This window comes from Branchiostoma floridae, chromosome 9 (genome assembly GCF_000003815.2).
Source record: "Branchiostoma floridae strain S238N-H82 chromosome 9, Bfl_VNyyK, whole genome shotgun sequence".
NCBI lineage: Eukaryota > Metazoa > Chordata > Leptocardii > Amphioxiformes > Branchiostomatidae > Branchiostoma > Branchiostoma floridae.
This window is the reverse complement of record NC_049987.1, coordinates 14,494,882-14,516,411: the sequence shown is the minus strand read 5'-3', so window position 1 is coordinate 14,516,411 and position 21,530 is coordinate 14,494,882. Positions and strand designations below refer to the sequence as shown.

Sequence of the window (21,530 nt, the reverse complement as noted above, 5' to 3'; positions counted from 1 at the left end):
TGACATATGTATTCGAATCGAATGGGTCATACTTTTGGGACATTTTCCTTCATCTTTTTTTACTACAACTGTACAAGTAAAACTTACCACCCCAAGCACCCGATTAAAACTTATTAGGCATAAAGTACAAAAGGCAAAAACTTCCTCTCATTCAACTTTCAAACTACAGAACTTGACTGTCCATGTTTATTTTTAAAGTCAGTATAGTTGCCTCTAAACAGTAATTTTGAAGAGCTGCTTTCCAAAATGCAAATATTTTAGATAGAAATCACTTTACAAAAGCTATAATTACAAAATGTTTTAGACAACCACCTATGGCAAAAAAGAGGAAGAAAAAGATTTTGCTGATAAGTAACAGACCTCCCACACTGCTTGGTTCACAAAAGGCAAGGGCTTTTCTAGAACTCTGGTCCTGATCTTTGTCTACTGTGCTAATCAATTTTCTCACACATTTCAACAATGTGGTCAGAATTCCTCTCTCTCTATGTGGCTGGGGTGAGCCACCCACGCGACTTTTTCACAGAGAAAAATTCTACTCCCTGGACAATACACAAGAACTGGGTCAAACTGGAGCTGGGTGGGGCGGACTGATCAACAAACTATCCCATGTCAATTACCTCTGATCTCCTGACAACTGCACAAAGAGTGGACATACCAATGGCATTCCTCGGCCTGCCCCTACACAATAGGCACGTCAGGTGTTTTTCACTTGTTTACGCCTAGCGCGCCCCGGACAGTGGAAAAACATCTCGCATACCTAGCACTTAGGCATGACAAGATTGGTGTCACAAGGACAGGCCGGTGAGTCCTATTTAAATAGCTACGAATACGAACTTTGACCAAATTAGAATTGCTAAATGAGAGATTGACTGTATTAACATTCCTATCAACTATGTAGCACTTTTGTCGTCTGATTCAAACAGAACGTAAGCTGATTTTCGATGATTTGTTAACTTTTAATACCAACATTTAGCGAAGGGTGTGGTGGTTGGTTAGACTACTCCATTTTTCATGTTGACGCCACATAAATACCAGTACTACACTATTATGTACTCACCACAAAGAATAGGGCTACTTATGAAACTTAGACGACCACAACTACTTGTGTGTTCTGTAACTTACATTTAGTTTAACAAAAACCTAACAGTCTACAATAGCTGTAAAAGTTCGTCGATGTAGGTTAGACATCCAGGTAATAAGGTACGCCAAAAATAGTTACTCAAGCAACTGGATATGGTTTTGAAACGGTCAGACGTTTCGGATAGAATCCACTATCCTTCGTCAGTGACACTGAAGAGATCTGGAAGAAACAGGTCTTTTATACTCTAACTATGAATGAAGACAATTTCAGCTGTAAATGTTGTGTAAAGTACTATTCGGTCATGACACATTGCCAGAATACTTGGCATACTTTTAAAGACACCAACAAAAAGTAATGGAGAACATATGAAGATGAAAAAGTATATTGAGACACATACATCATAAGTTGTATCTCGGCAGTAAACCACGACTTGGGTGCAACTTTCCCGCTAGGTGGAGCGCTTGTTGGTGTTTGTCCTATGGGACTTTCAGTTGGTACGTTCACCTACGTCAAAAACGGAAATGTACATAGAAACCAAGTCAGGGCATGTTTTGGGAAAAATTATAACACGTCAAACGTTCTAGTAATTTCTACAGGTGTTATCGTAAATACGCTTGTTGCCATGACCCACAAACTAGCAAACAGGAAATAGGTCGGCACTTTGAAGTTACTGTTTGGATTACTAAAGGCGAGTCCCGACAATAGAACGTGTACAGTTAGAGATTTGTCAAAGCAGAACAGGACATACGAGCGCCTTTCAATCATACGCCTACGCACATCAGTCATGTGGTCGCAGCTGGGCGAAAACTAGCTCCAAAGGAACGGTATATTACATAATACCGTTCCTTTGGAGCTAGGCGAAAACAAGTCTGTACGTGAATCAGCAAAACACGGGGGGTCGCGGCTGTTCTACGGGCCTTACCTTACTCTCGGTCGGTGTCGAAGCCTCCTTGGGCTTCTCCGACTTTTTCTTGGACTTCGGTTTCGTCATGTTAGCTTGGGAAAGTGTCTACGGAGGTAAAATTGTCAAATGAAAGGAAAATTGTCAACTAAAGTCCGCCATCTTGGCGATTTGGTCCCTACTGCGCATGTCAAGAGGTCAAAGAACTCCCATGACACATCCAAGACCACCATGGTGATTTCAAATTACCTACTTAGAGACTGGAAACTGTTGGTGTGTCAAAACTTACAATATTTCGTCCATAAAATACATAAACAATACTCAATACTATGAATGACAAAATCATTGAGGATTTGACTGTTCCAAAACTAAGAATACATCAATAACCTTGTTGGAAAAAGATAAATATGATACACCTATGGGGTCATGAAATGGAAGTGACCAATGGACGGGGGTGGCTGACCTGTGTGTGAACAATTTTGTGAACATGGTTATTTTTCTGTGGGCGTTGGCCGTAGAATTCTTGTGGTTAGGCGGCACTTCAGATCCTTTATCCGCCAAATCGATCGTCAAACAAAACACCTTCCGGTGGTCCGAAGGGTGCGCCGAGCGCGCTGTTTGCGGGTCTTTTTGTGGGATACGTTAAGGTTGATTCAGACCAAAATTTGGTTGATTCATAAACGTTGAACAAAAGAGAACTCAGCGGAAGAATGTATCACACCTTTATCCCCACAAAACCCCAGCCCTAACCAACATGTCATGTAAGTGATTTTGAAAAATAGACCTGTATTTCAGCGGGTCACACCGTGAATTACAACGCGTGTTCCTCCTAGAATCATTTTAGCAGACGACAAATTCACCTGTTACTTCCTTGCTAAAACACTCCAATGAATCAAGTTAACATTTCCTTCACCACTTATTATGCAATTCACTAGCAAAGAATGTCTTTCATACCTTTGCATTTTATCATTGAACAAACATTATTTCTAACAACATGAAACAACAACATACATGTCCGGATATCCGACCAAAGATTGACATTGTTGCAGACGACCTTTGTAGCAAATATTAGTCGCCAAAAAATGTTTATGTAATTCGCGAGACAGGAAGAGCTCCTCGTTAATATTGTCGATTTTCTTTTTACGACTAGATATCGTGTCGGTATGAGAAAATTACACGGCATAAGAGGCTTAAAAGAATACTTTCCTTGTAATCTAAATTGCGCGGGAAAGCACATCATTGGTTTTGATAGGCTTAATTTCGCACCAGAGAAGACCGCACCGCCTCTAATCTTACACGGGAAGTTGTAGTTTTTCTGTTATTGCTCCAGAAATGTCCGCGACATGTGTATATCCTGAGGGGTAAATAGCGCCACAACAATGCGCCTCCTGGTTTCGTAGCGTGCCGCCAAACCACAAGGATCATTAAGGGTCCCTGTGACTGCAGGGAGGGTGCGCGGCCGTCGATCGTGGCTTGATTGGCGAAGCCATGCTTGGAGGCGTGCTCCCTACTACTTGCGATAAAGTGATTGGCGGTGTAACGATCTATTGATTGTTGACACGGCACGAAAAAGCCGTCAGGCCTGCTACGCAATGGGTAACAAGTCTTCCGTAACCCAACCCCAGGCAAACAACTACATTCACTGTTTGTGACCACGCGATTGACTGAATAGTGTGTGGAGTAAAGTGAGGTTGTGGGCGGCCAGCCAAGAGTCAGCACTGACACGAATTCTTGTTGCGCGAATCAGTTAGGGCTTCGAACAAAGGTTTTCCTCTCGCCCGAGGGTTCACTTCGGACCCATCTTGCCCAATTATTTAAGACATCTCGAGGAATCAGGCCAGAGCGGAAGCCTTCAGTTTGACCATATCCCCTAGAGTGAGTGACTGGGTAGTGAGTCACTGAGCTTACCCGGGAGTGGTTGGCGATTACATGCTGAACAAACTCGTTGCGCATCGTGAAATAACCGCAGCGACGGAAGCGGGCGACACTCAGACCAGTACGCACCAGAGCAGCGACAGCCCGCGCCCTTCCGCGCCTGTGGCCGCAAGCCTTGTAACCGCGACTACTCCGACTCACCCGCTTACTGACATGCTGATTCCCACCCCTTCCACCCTAGACTCCAGGCGGTTCTCGCCGTTCGCGGACCCCGGGAAGATGGGAGACCCACACCGCAAGGTGCACCCCCACTTCAAGGGAGACCGAGGCCTGGTGGACGCCTTGGCGGACCACCCTGGCGAACTAGTCCGTACAGACAGCCCCAACTTCGTCTGCTCCGTCCTACCGTCACACTGGCGCTGCAACAAAACGCTCCCCGTGCCTTTCAAGGTGGTGGCACTGGGGGACATCCCGGACGGGACACTTGTCACCGTCATGGCAGGGAACGACGAGAATTACTCGGCGGAGCTGAGGAACAACCAGGCCGTCATGAAGAACCAGGTGGCCCGATTCAACGACCTACGCTTCGTGGGACGCTCTGGACGAGGTAGGACTGTAAAAACAGACGTACATTAAGCAGTGTGAAGGCATGTTTTGTACAAAAATCCTCGTGTCCCTGTATGTAGCTTACTGGGTTTTGTAACATCATGGCTCTTGGGCAATTGGCCAAGTTTTACCACCATGAGTACACATACACACTTTGCGGGCGAAATCCAACGGACGCACCATTGTGTTTTTACCAACTTGAAGTAGTTCTTGTAATCTTTCTACGCTATCCCTTTTATGGTCACCCACAGCATACTTGGTGGCTAAAAACTCTAGACGATTAACTTCTGACATTTCGTAGTCTTACGTATGTACGAAACCACTTAGCTGTCGGTGAGGCCTTTTATTTCTCGTGTTGTGCGGGGGCAAGGCCGCGGTTTTTAATCGTGATTGCGTGTAGGAAAGACGTATTATTGGTTTCGGCGATCATGCAAGTTTCAAACCGAAGACAGTTATGCGTGGTATGTTATTAATTGTCTAGGGATAGTATAGATGATTTTGACACAACCGTATTTCTCTGTTTTTGCCGACCAAACGTGTATTGTTTATGTCTAGTCGTACGTGGTTATATACACGTACACAAGGTAGACAGTCGTGTCCTTAATAGACCTCTATGTTCTTCTAACATTCAGTAGTTAGGAATCCCGCCACTTCCTTGGAGGAAGGCATGGCTGTTGCGAAAGTCACGATCACGTGAGTTCATTGCCCCCTTGTCTCCCTCCCCACCCTTTCCAGGAAAGAGCTTCACTCTGACGATTACCGTGTTTACCAGCCCACCGCAAGTTGCCACCTACCACCGCGCCATAAAAGTCACTGTCGACGGGCCGCGAGAGCCAAGAAGTAAGTGCAGTTTTCCATTTTACTACACTCTCTTGTATAGTTTATACTCACAGTGTGGTCCACATGGCTACTACTACTGGCCAGACCACGCGGCCAGTGAATGCTAACCCGCGCTATTTTAAAGCACCGGTGGCCCAGGGTTGGGTTACTCATACCCCATGTGACTTCCTGTGCTCTCGGAGTGTTGTAGAGGGCGCCCTTACCCGGTGGTATGCGACCCGGACGTATTGTGTAAACTCAGTGGCTATGCGCCCCAGAAAGTTGAGAACTGAACTGTGGGCGATATAGGGGAACAAAACAAAACAACAACAGGTATCAGTGTAAAGAGAGACGCCCCAGAATCCCACGCGTTGACATTGAGTAACACTGCGGGTACTACAAGCTGACACGTCAAAGCCCAGTGTACTTTGTTCGTTTGTTGTCACCTTTGTCCCACGTCTACATGCAGACGGCTGGTTTTGAAAACATGTTTGTGAAGAAAGAGGCAAGGTTTCGGGGCTGGGGGGCCGCGTGCAAAGCACATGGCTTGCTAATTTGAATATAATCGCTGGGGATAGTTCACAAAACTTTTTTGCGGTCGCGTGTACTTTTAGTACTTTCACTTTTTACTGACAAAGCTATAAAATATGCTATTTTGTGGTATCGGATAAACGTTCTGTAGGACACTTTCTTTTTTCGTGCCGCGTTGTTAGATTGAAAGGCTTTCGTAATTTTGCCAGCGATAGAAATGGTTTACGGTTCTTTGGAATCAAATTATGTTCTGCGTCATCAATGAGTTTCACTCGATTCAACTTCAAAAGTGGCGACCGTTACCCGATGAAATTGGCCGTCTTGGGGGATAATTATGACGCAAAGTACAGTAACATTTCTACGTATTTATGTTGTTACACTTAGTCACGAGACACGTAAGATAGTTTTCCAAGCCAAGCTATAGTTTCCCCTTCTTTTCTTGTAAACGTGAACCTTTGCCAAGTAGCCGTTTTGTGTTTGCGTAATTCCGGCCTGGTTGGCCGTTATTCAAACTTTACTTACGTTATAACTGTTCTTTGTAAGCGATATTGTATTGTGTCTGAAAAATCCGGTCCTTTATGTTTGAAGCGGACAGGAAGAAAGAAAACACTGACGTTTTTTGCGTGTTATATTCAGATACATCGGTGATACTCTTTTGACATAGAGCCAACCTTTTCTAACGTTCTCTTATGGCTTACTGATGATTGTTTTTGTGTACATTGCTATTTTTTGCTGACCCATATGTAGTTTTCTGTGGGTGTTAACAACAACGCAAAGAATATGCTGCGGTCGGCAAGGTTTTTTTTGGCCGATATTCAGGGACGGCAGTGGCCATAAGTCAATTATTACCCCGTTGTTTTTCCCGCCAATCAGTTTAAAAATAGAGCCAGGACTTTAGAAACTGTGCATGTCAACAGTCTGACAGCCTTGTGATTGTAGCGTGATATTGTGCAGGTGCCAAGTAGAGTGACTTCGTGAAGAGACTTTAACCTTCGCCGGTGCTTTTAACAAGAAGTAGTAGCCTTGAGAGAGAGAAAAAAAAGCGGTGTGCGCCGGCCGTTGCCCTCTCGGGCGTGTGTTTTGAAGTCACCTGGCGGTATGTTTACAACTTCGGCTGCGACCAATAGATTTACTCCAAAACAAACACAAGAGGATTTGTTTGCATGCAGGCGGTTGAGCGAGCGGGGGGCATTCATTCACATGTTTACAGATTGTGTCCTCAACTCCACTCCCTTGTTGAGTGACATCTGCCCACATCGCGTCTTTTATGGTCCGCTTAGGCGACAGCGCGGTGAAATGTGTACTCTACAACTGTGAATTACTAGTGGGTAATTGTTTCGCCCTTGTTCAAATGTCAAAGAGGGTTTGAAAGTTGAAAAGACGCCCATGGCTAGTAGGTGTGAGATAGCTATTGGGGAGTGATCTTACACATAGGTGACAACAAGCTTATATAGAGTGACCCCATAGGTTATTGTTTTATGGACTTGTCTAGAGCGCCGCCCAAACGATTTCCATTCATTGTATTACTATTAGGGAATACACCTTGTGTGAGAGAATATTGTTGTATTTGGTCATGAAAACAAGGAAAATGACTTTGAAATCTAAATCTAAATAAAAAATGTATATTTGAGTTTGATATAAGAAAATAGATGTATTTTCATTTGGAACAAAAAGTTGGAATCATGGATAAAACTTACTTCTTAATATCTAGCAAAAAAATAGCAAATAAAGTAAAAGGATTTCACAATATAGGCCTAAATGTTTTTTTTCCTAATAAGGATTTCCTCAGCACAGGAACACTAAAAAAGTAAACAGATCCTTCACATTTTTCCAAGAGTAGGACTTTCAACCCAGAGCAAAGGTTACGTATACGTTTATACAAACAGTTGTACCACAAATACACACACACACACACACACACACATGTACACAGGATTGAGTAAAACACTGCAATGGACCTTTTCTGTTGATCTTTGTAAAAGAGTAAACAATCAAGTGCTTATCAAGTTTTGGATAATCTACCTATAAAGAAGTTTCTCTCTGCTGTGTCCCTGTAATAAGGCCATAACAGGGTTTTTAATGCTCTAATGCAAAACAGTCCACCATACTGTACAGGTAATAAACTTCTGGTTACAAAAACCCTTTTGGAGTCCACACATTTTGTCAGACCAGGTTGAAACTTGTCTAAAACATGTGCGAAATGTTCAACCTCTATTGTTTGACCTTGTAATCCTAAGGATTTGTTGTCAAGGACAAAGCATCCCTTATTATACCTGCTACAGGTACAGGTGCACCTGTGCCATTAAACTAAGTCATTGTTTTGTTTGTTACTTGATCCCTGCAAATTAATAGACCAAACTGCCAGCAGAAAACAAGCTGTAAAACTGAACAACTCTAACGTGTTTCAATCTCTTACACAAGGAAAAAAAAAGTACTCCGACTCCAAGTTTTTAATCTTGAATTTTTTTTCTATTTCTGTCCCCATCCCAATTAAGAGAATTGTCTGAATGAGAGAATTGTCTGTATTGTCAGACCAATGGTTGAAATGTAGTGTAATGATAAAAGGTAGGGTGCACGTGTGCTGCGGCCTTGTTGTGTGTTTAGCCCACAATAGCCCGGTTATTCCAACGACGTACCCACACCGCACGGATAATGTGTGGACGCAGCCTGCACGTGCCGACCAATGGTGGCTCTTTTGTCTCTGAACAGGTGATAAAGTTGGGTATTATTCTACCCATAATTGAAACTTCCTTTGTGCGCGGTAGGTGACAGGATTCTACTGGTGTGCAGCAATATATCTCGGACATGGTGGCTGCCGAACAGGTGTAATTGGTGCCCCTGGCCTGATTAAATGCTTCCCTACAGTAAATAGGCCCACCAAGGTGCCATTGTTCCAAGCTTTGCATAGGGGGATCTACAATAAGACTTAAAAACTGACAGATAAGCAGACTGGCCATGGCATGGTGGTCAGGGCAGCTGTACAAATGGCAGTATTCAGACAATGTAGTGTCTTTAGAACCCCCATAACTTTTTATGAGCTCAAACATAGGTGTCACTGTTACAATCATGGATCTAACAGGGGTAGTCGGTTATACTTGTATGGAGAAAGGAATATCAACTCAAATCCTCTGGAGTAGAAGCCTGGTTTTAAGACACTAAATGTTCTTAAAATTATGAGTACGCATAGGTGTCCAAAATATAAATACTCATTGCAGGTGTTGTAAACCTTCAGTGACGCCAACGCCACAAGTCAAGGCTACGATTTGCTTGTCCAAGGTGTGTCTGACAACAGATCATTACCTCAGCAGGTGGTGCAACATGCAACCTCCCAATCTACCTGTCTCAGCCCTGCCCTCACCTGTTCTTCGATAGGGGACTAATAGACCTAAGGTTTAATTAACGGTTAGCGCGTGCATTTACAGCAAAATGTCCAATGACACCATAATTAATTTCGTCCCGCGTCCTGTGACCATGAAAAGTGGCAGTTTTGAAAGAGGCATCAGTTGTCCACATTTTTTCATATCAAAAGACATAAGATGACGATGTAACTAATATCACCTGTGTTCGACAGAATACGATATGTCCTGCCCAAAATACGCTTCAAAACTGTCAGTTTTAAAAAGCTGTAGTTGTCAGTATTTCTCTGTATCGGATTACGGTAACAAGATTATTGGCTGTGCTGTTTTGTTGTCCCTCACCTGTACTCCTAACTAACATAATCCCCAGAGGGCACCAAGCTGAATAGAACAATAGAGCTGACAGAAACGCTAACATACTGTCACCTTCAGATTTAATCGTCCCAGCGTATCATCTCATTTCTGCTTGTAACTGTCACTTGTGGCCTATTGTGTGCACATTTTGACCACCTCACTAACTTTTGTCCATGCTCTATTGTCTCCCCTCTCTGTAGCCCGCTTCCATACTGGTAGCTGCCCGTATACCGACCTAGGCATGGCCTTAATAGGCAAGTCCTCTTCCACTTATTCTGTCACTGTGTCCTTTTGAAGTTGTTGTCGTCACCCTCCCTTTGTCGTTCTGTCACAGATTTTTGCCTCCTCCCTTCATTTGATACTTTTGAACTGACATATAAAATATGGCAATGATTTGAAATATATAGAACTGTTTTAAGATCCTTATTGTCATTCGGGTCCATTCCAACTACTATGTAAACTTTGATGCTGGGGAAAATTCTGCTTCTTTCCACAATAGACATACATACATTGAGAAAACATATTTGTGGTCTTGACAGTATTGGTGGCACGTGTGACACGGGACGTGCTTGCTAATTAGTAGTTCTAATTGACGGGACTTCCTCTCACCTGGACAGGATACCTGGGCACTCCCATCCTGTTGCACCCACAATATGCCCCAATGACCGGAAACACATACCTCCCGAGTACAATTTGTAACACTTCACTACTTTACTTTGGGGCTGGGTCAGAACCTTCTCACGAGGTATTAGTATAGCCCTAAAGCTATGGAAGTAGTTGTCACCTCAAGGCATTGCTGACGTGGTTTATGTACAGGGCATCCAAGGATACGCCTAGCTGGGTCTGCGGTACACCTGGCTTGTATTGTAACGTTGAAGTAAACAGGTTTATTAGCTATCTCTCATTCAAAAGGTGACAGGAAGAATGTCGTACATTTTGTCAAATTTTGCCAGTTGCTATTGCTGTGTGGTGCAGAAGTATACATTATTTTGATGTCAACAAATTGGGGGTTGTCTGCTATCAACTCATGAGGAAGTGTACACATACAACTATCCTCAGTTGCCGCCAAATCCCAGTGACACTAAATTCATACCAAGAATTTGCCAATGGTACGCCAGTAGAATGCCGCCACCACTGTGTAACCACCCCCACCTCACGGCCCTCCCACACACTTTATTGTCACCCACAAGTAACATACGCGCTGGGACTGTCGGACCACCACCCCGCAGTATAAAGGCCTTAATCCCATGGTGGGATGACACTAAGAAGGAAATCGATGTCCCCGCCCGGGGTTTACAGAGCGACGGATCTGTCTTGATGACCTAAACAAACACCGCATTTGGTAAATCTGGTTTACCTTGTACCTAACGTTCCCGATCCCATAACCCAAGGGGATCAACTTGGCCCTCCCTTCTTCGTGTAAAGACAATCTATGGATTATGATGGCTAAAATACTTTACAATGAGATTATGTGTCAGTCATTAGCTTCTTGAGAATGATGGATCGGCCTCTTGTCGAAAGAACTTTGGAAGTTTCGGGGAATTAAAAGTTTGAAAAATCGAAAGGTCTACCGGAAGGCAGCTCACGCCATTAAACATTCATAGTACTTCTGGGAAAGATGCTAAAATCATAATCCTTTCTTGGCTCTCCACTTCTTAAGAGTCTTATGTTTTATGCCACTTTGGCTAATATTCCGATATTACTGTCAGAATATGATGGATGGTTGTGACGGGAGGTGGATAAAGCATATCACTCTCCACACAAATTAGATCACTCACGCCAGTGTCGGAGGCTGGAAAGACGAGCTGATAGTTTTCACAGTTTGTCATCACTTTAAAATCGAAGGGTCTGACCCGACGACATTAATGACCTTAGACTGACAGAGTTAGATGCCAATCATACTCTTCCTACAGGTCCACACGGGTGCGCAACTTTGGACTTGGTGAGCTGAAATGGCCAGACAATAAACCAAAGTGACAAATCCTCTCTGCAACAGACTAAGGCTTTAGATTTGGATTTGACAAAGATCATCATCCATAATGTGCTTATCCAAAGAATGACATAAATAACGACTGTCGCAGCAGAGTTAGACAGGTGTGCTCTGAACACGGCATTAAATCATTGAAGAATTACAACATCGCCTGATTAAAGTTGATTACGTTTAGTGTAATCTACCATGATTATCTGCTTGAAAAAGTGGGGTTTATCATTCCTCAAATTTCAGACCAGAATAAAATAGCTGCAAACGACTGTCAATGTTTCAACCGAAATGATTTTTCTTTTTTTTTTTGGTTGGAGGGTGACCACCAAAGTCAGTACATAGTCCCTCTGAGTGTAGGTCATGCAATGTACCTATTAGGCTCAACTGCTGCAGCTGTGTGGCTTATAGGCTCATCTTCACAATGGGGACAAAAAGCAGGATTTCCTCGGGCCTTGAAGTTTTAGCCCATTTCTGAGGCTCTGCATTCAGACTTTTGACAGGACCCTCATCGTGGATTACGTGCTCTTCTACTGGCCGATGATGGATGGCCTGATGCGTGGATCATCTTATCCAACATGCTTCCTAATCGACTTTACTCAAGCCCCTGCAGAACAGTAACTGTAACCCCTGTTTGACAGTGTTACCATCCAATAAGGACAATTTCTGGACTTGCTAAGGCTATGAAAGCCTTTTGCCTCTCAAGCTTGATCCCAGGAAACACGTAGATTGTCTCCTACAAAAGCATGTTGGTCATTTTGCCATGATCCAGCCACCTGTCTCGTTTTGTGGTTATCGCTACTCCGAGTATGGCACGGAGATGGCACCACCAAAGTGGGGTGTGACAAACAGCTGCTGTCATCCCCATGGATTATTCACCATCTTCTGAACTTACCCCCATTCATTACCCCATTCATTGTTAGCTAAGACTGGGTGGAAAGGTTTCCCCCAGGGTTAATGTGGGGTAGACAGGTAGTTACAACCACCAGGACTTGGCTGCTGCTGCGGCTTGTAAAAATGAGCATCAGGCAGCGCTCCTGACAGCTGAAACCTCGGCAGACTTGCGCCGCCCAGCCACACTGACGCCAACCTCCCCGCAACGGAGTCCTTGGGTTATGGTCACGCGAACATGTACGCCCGACCAACGCCACTCATCCATTGTGCAGCCAAGATGGAAGGTGTGGTGTCTGGGTGACCGCTGACGGGCGTGCGCTCCAACCTCCAAACCAATTTCAGACCAAATCACTCTGTCTATTTCATGAAGAAATCATGACAGCCATTGTTTGAGACGAGGCAACGCCATTGTCTTTCAGTATCGATCGTCTGCTACAATGACATTATTTCATCCCAAAGACATAACAAAAACGTCTTTATATAAATGTGTCTAATGGTTGAAATAGTGACAGTTTGTCCCCCATCTCGACACTTTGAATCCGTCAATCAACACTGAGGTAACCAGAGGTTGAGCTGGGATCAAATGAGGATAAGGACTTGATTGGCTGGCTGGGGTGAGATTACAAAGACAAACGAAGGATGATACATTGTGACACAATTCTTGAATAAAAAAAAGAAAGGACGCTGAATAAAAAAAAGAAGAGACTTTTTTTTTTGTTCATCCAATGGAGCATCATATTGTAGTGAAGCAAAGTGTGTCACAAAAATTGGCAAGTGTTTCTTCTTACAAGAGTCATTTACTGTACACATTTTCAGGTTGATTTAGCTCATTTTCTTGTACCATTCCCCTTGAGAGATTTAACCTTTTACAGCATAGCAGCTAAAAAAACTGAAAAAAGTTAGTTGACTTAAAGATAGGTACAACTTTCTAAGTGATAGTTGAAGTCTATAAGCACGCACTCTTATTTTTTGGCACAATGACATCATTGAGTACTAGACAGCCACCATATTTGTATAGAACACATTTACTAAATAACAAAAAAATTAGCCATGTAACTTTGAGTCACTCTTTGCAATCAGCATTTAAGCTGTCAGTGCAATCTCAGAAGGGATCTATCAGGCAGTGCTGGCATGAGAGCCGCTGCCTCGCCACTCATCATAATCAGCACGGCTGGGGAATCGCGTCTGCTCGCAGATATCATCAGTACATCGCATGATGTGAACATAATGTGATTTCTGCAGCCCTTTCAACCCTGGGCCTGGGAAGACCTTGTGTGAGTAACACAATGTCGGGAGCTTAACGTTTCGTCGTTGGTGCAATCATTGATTCGGTTGGGCAGCCTCGCGTGAGGAATTAAAATGGGGGTCTCTATCAAACCTCTCCTTGGGCTGCCGGTGGCGGGACTTTTGGTCGTGAAGCGCGCAGCTGAGGTGGACCGAATCTGACAGGCATACACGGGCAAACATAATAAATTGTGGTAGATATGGATGGTGATTGTCACCGAACACATGCCTATAGTTTGTCATAACTGCATATCCACCACTTTATGAAATTATGTCAGCACTCAAATGGGGGGTCACATGTGTCAGGGTGTGAATCAATGCTAATCGCATTCACAAATATATGGATACATCATATTTTCGGTCACCCCTTCCTGTGAAAGTTGCCATTTCCACGGGACCTACGTCAAAAGTTTTCCATAACTGGGTGTTTAAAGGCTCCCCGGGGACCCCTTTTCGAATTAAGGCACATTTGGAGCAATGAAGTTGGTTACTTCCGCACCGCAGGTATCACTCCTCCGCCAAGGGCACGACAGCCTTTCAATCACCAGTCCATCAAATTCCAACAAAAATGTAAAATAACTTCCAAACAAGATTAACCGGCTGGTGTAAAAGCAGGTCCATGGTGTCAAATTACCCATGTCGCACACAATATCGTACAATGTTCCGCTGCTCATCCCTACCAGTTATTGATCTCTGATCCGATTTGTCATCTATTTCTGGTGGAAATTTTCTTCAAAGGAGTTGACTCCAAGTTCAGCTTAAGGCTTTTCCGCTATGCTAACCTGCAAGCCGAGAAGACGGATTGGCTTGGTTATTGAATCATTCCTTGTGAATTATGTATAGATGGAATATAATGGTAGTGGGCAAAAGTCACACACTCCTAGAACAGAGGCCTGGGGTATATTTCATTTATATTCTGCATGTATTTTATCCTAACAAGACTTACACCAAATAAGTAATTTTTGTATTGAAATAAGTAATTTTGCTAATATTGTCTCTTTTGTCAATCGTCGACAAATGTCAGTCAAGTACATGCCATCCATGTTATGAAAAATGGCACTTAAGTGTCATTTGTTTTGATTATCATGCACTCACTCACAAATAAAATTTGCCTACTTACCAGTCCTCACCCACTGATGGAGAAATGTGAATCTAGACCAATAATACATTTAATAACTGGGCGCATTATGAAGTTAAAGTTGTTACCGGCGTGACAGTACCTCAAAGCTCTTACGGACATGGCGCGACATTTGACACCAAGTCAAGGAACACGTCAAAAGGAATATAGCTCATATGCGACAGAAAGCAAAAGTTTACAAAAAGCCATACATTTCAATCACGGTATCGATCGGCCGATGTAACTCCACAAAACTTTTCTTCAGAATTGAGTTGCCACCCCTAAATTCACTTGCAAATCAAAACTTACTGCATGAAAGAAAGTACATACTGCATTTAGAAAGTACATACAAAGTTATCTGACATATTCAAGTATCAGATTAATGTAGACTTTTCAGTCCTCATTGATAATTTTTTTTGTGAGAGATTGAATTTTGTAATAGTAATGAATTTTTTCATGTATAATAATATTAATAATAACAAGGCAACAATGTCTTGATTGTAATGGAAGCAAATACCAATATGGACATTGTACTAAATAGGAATATTCTATTTTCTTCAGGACACCGACAGAAGCTAGAAGAACAGAAGCATGCGCTGTCTTTCTCCGAACGTCTGAGCGAGCTTGGTCTGGAGCGACTCCGACACAGCCACATCGCCCAGCCCCTGCCTCCTGCCATCCGCACTCCGCTCATAGAGGCGCCGCCCGGGCACCATCCTCCGCCTTCAGCCTACACGCCCGGAAACCCTCAGATTCAAGCCACACAAGGTGGGTCAACATTTATGAAGACACAGTACTAGTACATATAGCAGTTTAAAGATTCTGGCCACTTCAATCTTGGAAAAAGAATAAAAATCATAATCTTTTAGTTTGTTGATTACGACAGCATTAAGGATTAAGATTCAAAAACATAGTTTTATGCTTCCTGGTTTACTTGGGGGTTAAAGATTACTACCTACACATCATGTAACTGTAAACAGCATTCACCAGGCTTTCCCAGAAATCAGAACTGTTTTCCACTAAGTCGCCCCAGGATAGGAAGATTTAGTTCACACACCTTCCCTATTGTTAGCAAAAATGTTATCGGTGAAGGTTACATTGCTGGGTGGAGTTCACATAGTTGTGGTGGGGCAAAAGTGGTTATCGCTCCACTGAACTCTGGGTAACTCATTGCGGTTTCCTGGGAGATCACCGAAAAAGTGTATACTGCTTTGGCAAAGTTCACAATGAAATGGCCACACTACGAGTGAAAGCTACGCATGACTGTGGCAAGCAAGTGGTATGCCAAGGTTCAGGTGAAAACAATGGAAACAATAAGCATGAGGTGTGAACATAAACGTGACATCCTGTGGGAGTGTCCAGTAGACCAGTACATTTTACACACCCAAGAAAAAAAGAGATTTTGAGGTTGACGTTTAAGGTCTCGTGGTAAATGCTGACAACTTAAGTAGGCGGAAAAGAATGTAAAGTAATTGTTCTTGAGGAATGCTCAAACAAGCTTCCTCAACATTCCCCTCGAGTCTGACATTGTTCAAGTCATCTTCCTCGATTTTCCTTCAAAACAGCAGCGCCAAGTGCCAAGTACAATTCTTAACTTTAACTTAAAATTCATCCCTTTACTAATTCAATGCAAAACATGACATTATATACGTTAGCTGCAAGCTAAATGTACTTGACAAGTGTAATGCAAGTTGAGCCATTTTTAAGGGAATGTGAGGATTTTTTCTAAGAAATACGATGGTCCACATTTAAGGGGACTTTGGCAATGCTCCAACATAAGACAGGTAGTAGGCCATTCTTTAAGGGTTGGGCTCAATATGCTATCTAAGGAATGAGGAGAATCCTCTTGGTGTCAAAGGAATGCAGGATGGAGGGATGGGGAAGGATTAGTGGCATTTTCAGCCCCAGTAGATTTATAACAAAGGAATGTTCATCCCCTGGTATAAGGAAGTACATTTTCCATTCACACAGGGACAAAACATGGCTCGCCCCCATTAATAACAGATCATTGGCAAGATAGCCTACTTTAATGGTTAATGAATGATAAGAAAATGTCCAATGAGGTTTCCAAATTTGGACAGCGACAAAGGAACTCTAACCCGTCACCATTTACAGAATGGAATTGCATTTTGCAGTTCTTTGGGGAATGAATAAGATACTAAACAATCTAATCTTTTGGCCTGTATTGGATTTAGTGCTACGCAATTACTGTAATTAATGTCTTGAGGTTTACCAAACATCATTGTGCACACAAATACGAGGATCTTTAATGTTTATCCACAAATGAGAAGTAGCAACTCATGGAGAAACAGAGGGTCCCTGTGGTGCTCTTGACAAAAGGCCAAACTCTGAAATCAGGTGACTCCAATGGATGGATGCCAATCAGGATCTGCATACACAGTGGAAAAACAAATTGTTGGTCTCCTTCCAAGTTTCCCTAGAACAAACACAATCTAGAACCTGGTTACCAAGAGTTGTGCGGTACACAACCTCGCCGTGTGGCAACATTGTTGAAAGGATTATCGTTTCTGAGTATTAAGTGTCGGCGGCCTCAAACTGGAAAAACGTGCGCCGGCCTGGCGCAGGTGAAACACCGCCATTGTTTTCTTATCGGTTGTGTGCGAAATGCTGAGCCGCCTCGCTGTAACCACAACACAGAGACTTTATCTCCTGGTCGGGAGCAGCCCAGGCTATGTGATACCTGTTGTTTGTATTGCTGCCCACAAAAGGCTCTTGAGGTGGTCATGTTTTCCCTGATCCCATTGTTTGAACATGGGCGGGAGAGCTGTTTGTTCTCGGCACCGGCTTGGCCTTGGTACAGATGTAGAGATTTCCATCCCAATGGAATGTTGTTGTCTTCCAGTTTCTGACAGGACGAGGGTCTCAATGGGGGTTTTGAAATAACTTTTTTATAATCAAGTGGCATTGAAAAAATTAGAGACTCAGCACATTAACATATTCTGAGATCACGGAAATTCCTGACATTCGATTCCATCAACAAATTCTTAGATTTTCAAAAAAGTCATAAAAAGTCTACTTAAGTTGCTGAAGTTGAATGTATCTTGTTCACAAACAAGCCAACATCTTGACAGTAGTACTAGTAGATAAGTCATATCCAGATACACTAATACTCCATACAGACCCCCAACCTGTCATCACTGCCAAGGTTTTCCAGCTTCCGTTCAAAGCAAACATCCAGCTGGCATCCACGGTGGAGCCAGATGGTGACCTTAGGTGATCAAAACAAGAAGGTTAACCGACAAACAGCTCTCAACTCTGCCAACCAAAACTTTCACCCTGTATTTTGTAAACACTTTACAACACATGTCTATCACCTTCGTTGTCACTTCTGACAAATCATATCAAAGATTCAGCCATTGAAGTTGAGATCAATATGTCAATCATTTGCTGATGTCAAAGCTCTTCTTAAGATGCATTCTTGCTGAGATTGTGACATATCCGTGGACAAGGCTGTCACAATCTCCTTACCGTACCCTAAGCCTATATCAGACTCCCAGACTAAAGGTTATCACGAAGAGGAGCCGGGGCAATTTTCAGTGTCAGGGTCGTGTCTAACGCTCAAGGGCACAGACCTTGGGGCACATGTGCCACTTTCATACAGAAGTTACCACTCGGTATCTCAATTAGCGAGGACTATCTGACTATGGCAGGGAAAGAATGATGTGTCTACAGTTAATCCGACACAATAAATGTAACAGGAAGTTGATGACTGTAATGGGATGGGTTATCTCCCCGACTCTGGATCGCCAGACAGGGTAGCGGGTATCGCGACCCCCAATCTGACCTTGTGATGTGATAGATAGGTTTTTGATGGATGTGTCTAATCTCCTCATTTCTCTTATCTTGTCCATATAGATGGAGCATCCCGGTCGCCTCCGTCGTCCTGGCCGTACCAGCCGTATCAACCCTTCATGGGCGCTCCCATGCCCCCTCCCGCCATGCCACCTCAGACGACGGCAGCGGCGACTATCGAGCGGATTTCTCCCGAGATGGCGGGCCGCCTCCCGACGACCATGCCCGAGGTCATATCCCAGAGGTTTCCCGGCGACATTCCGCTCCGCTTCCCAGCCGATTCGCAGTTCTCGTACCCGGACCTGCGGTTTTCCGACCCGAGACTCTCGGACCCCAGACTTCTGTACCCCGCGGCTGGAGCGACCGGGTTCACGGCCTACAGCAGTGGTCCCACCACCACCATGTCCATGCTCCCCACTAGTCTCACCAGCCCCCGGTACCTCCCCATGTCCCCCCCGGGGTTCCCCTCTCTCACAAGTGCCCCGGGCGGATTCGTCACCAGCCCAAACTCCCCTCCCCGGCAGCTTGGGAACTACTCCCCTGGCTCCCCTCCCTACGGCATCTACCACCACCTCTACGGTGGGTCGTACCAATACCCCATTCTCCCGGGGGGCAGCGGAACGCCACAGGGGCCAAGGGAACCCAGCATTCTCGCTGCCACGTCCAACTCTCAGACTCAAAAACCGCAGTTGTTGCCAGCACAGGAAAAGGAAGCGAGCAGCCAACCTGGCAACGGTAACCATGGAAACAGACAGCAAGATGAGCAAATGGACACCCAGCCAGGGGGGTCACCAGAAAAGCGAGAGACAGTCTGGCGCCCGTACTAATTCTGTCATCGCACGTCCAAAATTGAATTCTCTGACCAAATGATTCCATAAAGCTACGTGGCGCCAAGAGGGAATTCAAACTTCCTTTTTTATTGTGCAAAAACCATTTGAGAGTATTATGCCATTGGCAAAACTGTATAGAGCTACCGTATTTATAAAGGCACAAGATTGGTGGACAGTATAGCACTCGTATCAATGACAAGTACAAGGGTGTCAGTGAAGGCAAACTGTCTTTAACGTTAGACTTTACAAAAGAGGCTAGGATCCTCTCAACTGTCAATTTGTCAGTCTGTCGTGTACAGTGTATCAAAATAATTATAGCCTCTACGCCGTGATGATTTCGAACAAGATACCAATCAGAAATTTGGAGGCAGAGAATTTATCGTGTTGTCGTTTTCAATCATCAAATGATTTGTCGAAGACCAAACTGATGTGTGTATGCGTGATTCCTAGACAAAAGAAGTAGATGGGTGTAGGGAGCAAGTATAGGTGCATAGAAGGTTTCATCATTGTCACTTATATTTAAGTCGTCACTGTCATTACTAATTATACAAAATTAATGCACAATACTTGTTTAGTGTCACTAATTACTCAGTAATTGATGAGATTTGGAACTGACGTATTGGGGTTACATCTTTCACTCCTCGCAATTTTAACATATTAAAGTCTTATCTATTTCATGTAACAAGATGATTAAGTGTCCATCCCATAGGAACTCATTGGAAAAACACTGATCAAAACAATGAAGTTGTTGCAGAGGGAGTGGACTTTGGACAGTTTAGAGTAAGATTGTTTGTCTTGTCTTTTTAAGATCAAAGTTTGTTTTCTAACCAATAGAACAGTCTTTATTTTAACTGCGATAATTTTCTTTATCAATTGAAATGTTTACAGATCCAGACGGTGTGTGGTTTCAATGGGTACCGTGTGGTAGCTACTTTACAAATGCAGTAAACAAATCAATGTTTTGAATGTAGACATGCTAAGTTAAGTCAATGACCTAATAAAAAAACTGGTAAGAGCTGAGATCAAATGCTGTGATATAAAAATATAGAAAACAAACACAAAATAGACAGACAAGTACCGTACATCATAAGCTTGTTTTAACGACATACATAAATATGAACATCTATCAGTAAGATTTTAAATTCTTAGAAACCCACTAGATTTAGGTGTTATTGCAGTGTTGTATGGTTTCTTTGCTGTATCACTTGGTTATACTAACACCATATACTAAAAATGACTGTCTTTTAAAATGTGTCTGTATTTTCTTTACTTATTATTAAGCATACATTAAAGCTATTGGTGTGTGCGTGTGTTAAGGAAGAGCACATTCCACTGTTGCATTACCACTTCCTTCATACCAACCTTACCACCCCTATCTCTGTAAATACTGTGGTCCACTCACCTTATATTCAGACTGAACCAAACTATCTAGAGGGGGTTCATGTTGAACAAATATTATGTGGCAACGCATCAATGCAATGGGTGAATGTGTCAGATGGTCCATTCTGTTTTTGTGCAATCTTTCCTTATTCCTTTGACTTATATTCCAGATGTCTTAGTACTTAAGAAACCACAGTATGCTCAAGATGCAGGATTCCCTACTGTCTTTTCTACATAGGAGACCAACTTGCTGTATCAACAATATCTTGGGTGACATAGAGAGTTAAAACTGCTGTATAGTGCACAAAAACCTTTAGGAAACCTGTATGTTAAATCGATACAGACACATGTACCATTACGGTGGTGTACTTGCATATCTTATATGTTTGATGCTAGAAAGAGAGACAAATAAAGCTTTTAAGATATTTTGTATTCGTTTTTCGTTTGCAGTAGAGTCAGAATTGTTTGACCTTCTCAGAATAAAGCAAATATTATGTATACCATGAATGAGCTGTGTTTTCATCTGCCAGTATGTATTGTCTGTATGTATTGTCTAATTTCTTTCACATCTCAGTTATACATGTAACGTTTGTTCACCTTTATCCGTGGGTATCCAATATCCGTTGCTTTTTAAAACAGGGTATTTGAGGATATTAAGTAGACAGATTGTGTTTTTTAAATTGCAATATTTTCAAAACATTACAGTTTGAA

The 21,530-nt window shown here is 43.1% G+C and overlaps 2 protein-coding genes across 6 annotated transcripts in view; one reads left to right on the top strand and one right to left on the bottom strand.

The window, feature by feature from the left end:
• LOC118423549 (transcription initiation protein SPT3 homolog) overlaps nt 1-2,192 on the bottom strand; it is a 101,083-nt gene extending 98,891 nt beyond the window's left edge. The window contains exons 1-2 of the mRNA XM_035831743.1: nt 2,004-2,192; nt 1,479-1,585 (exon numbers count right to left, since the gene is read on the bottom strand). Coding sequence (XP_035687636.1) covers nt 1,479-1,585; nt 2,004-2,072 — 176 coding nt within the window. The 5' untranslated portion in view covers nt 2,073-2,192. The remainder of the gene's footprint in view (nt 1-1,478; nt 1,586-2,003) is intronic.
• LOC118423548 (runt-related transcription factor 1-like) overlaps nt 1-21,326 on the top strand; it is a 79,101-nt gene extending 57,775 nt beyond the window's left edge. For 2 of the 5 annotated variants that reach the window (XM_035831738.1, XM_035831737.1), the window contains 5 exons: nt 4,099-4,464; nt 5,199-5,303; nt 9,724-9,777; nt 15,358-15,564; nt 18,673-21,326. In XM_035831738.1, coding sequence (XP_035687631.1) covers nt 4,099-4,464; nt 5,199-5,303; nt 9,724-9,777; nt 15,358-15,564; nt 18,673-19,436 — 1,496 coding nt within the window. In that variant the 3' untranslated portion in view covers nt 19,437-21,326. Of the gene's footprint in view, nt 1-593; nt 802-3,167; nt 4,465-5,198; nt 5,304-9,723; nt 9,778-15,357; nt 15,565-18,672 lie in introns of those variants that run through there. The other 3 variants (XM_035831739.1, XM_035831735.1, XM_035831736.1) reach the window with 3 other exon arrangements.
• The last annotated feature ends 204 nt before the right edge of the window (nt 21,327-21,530 follow it).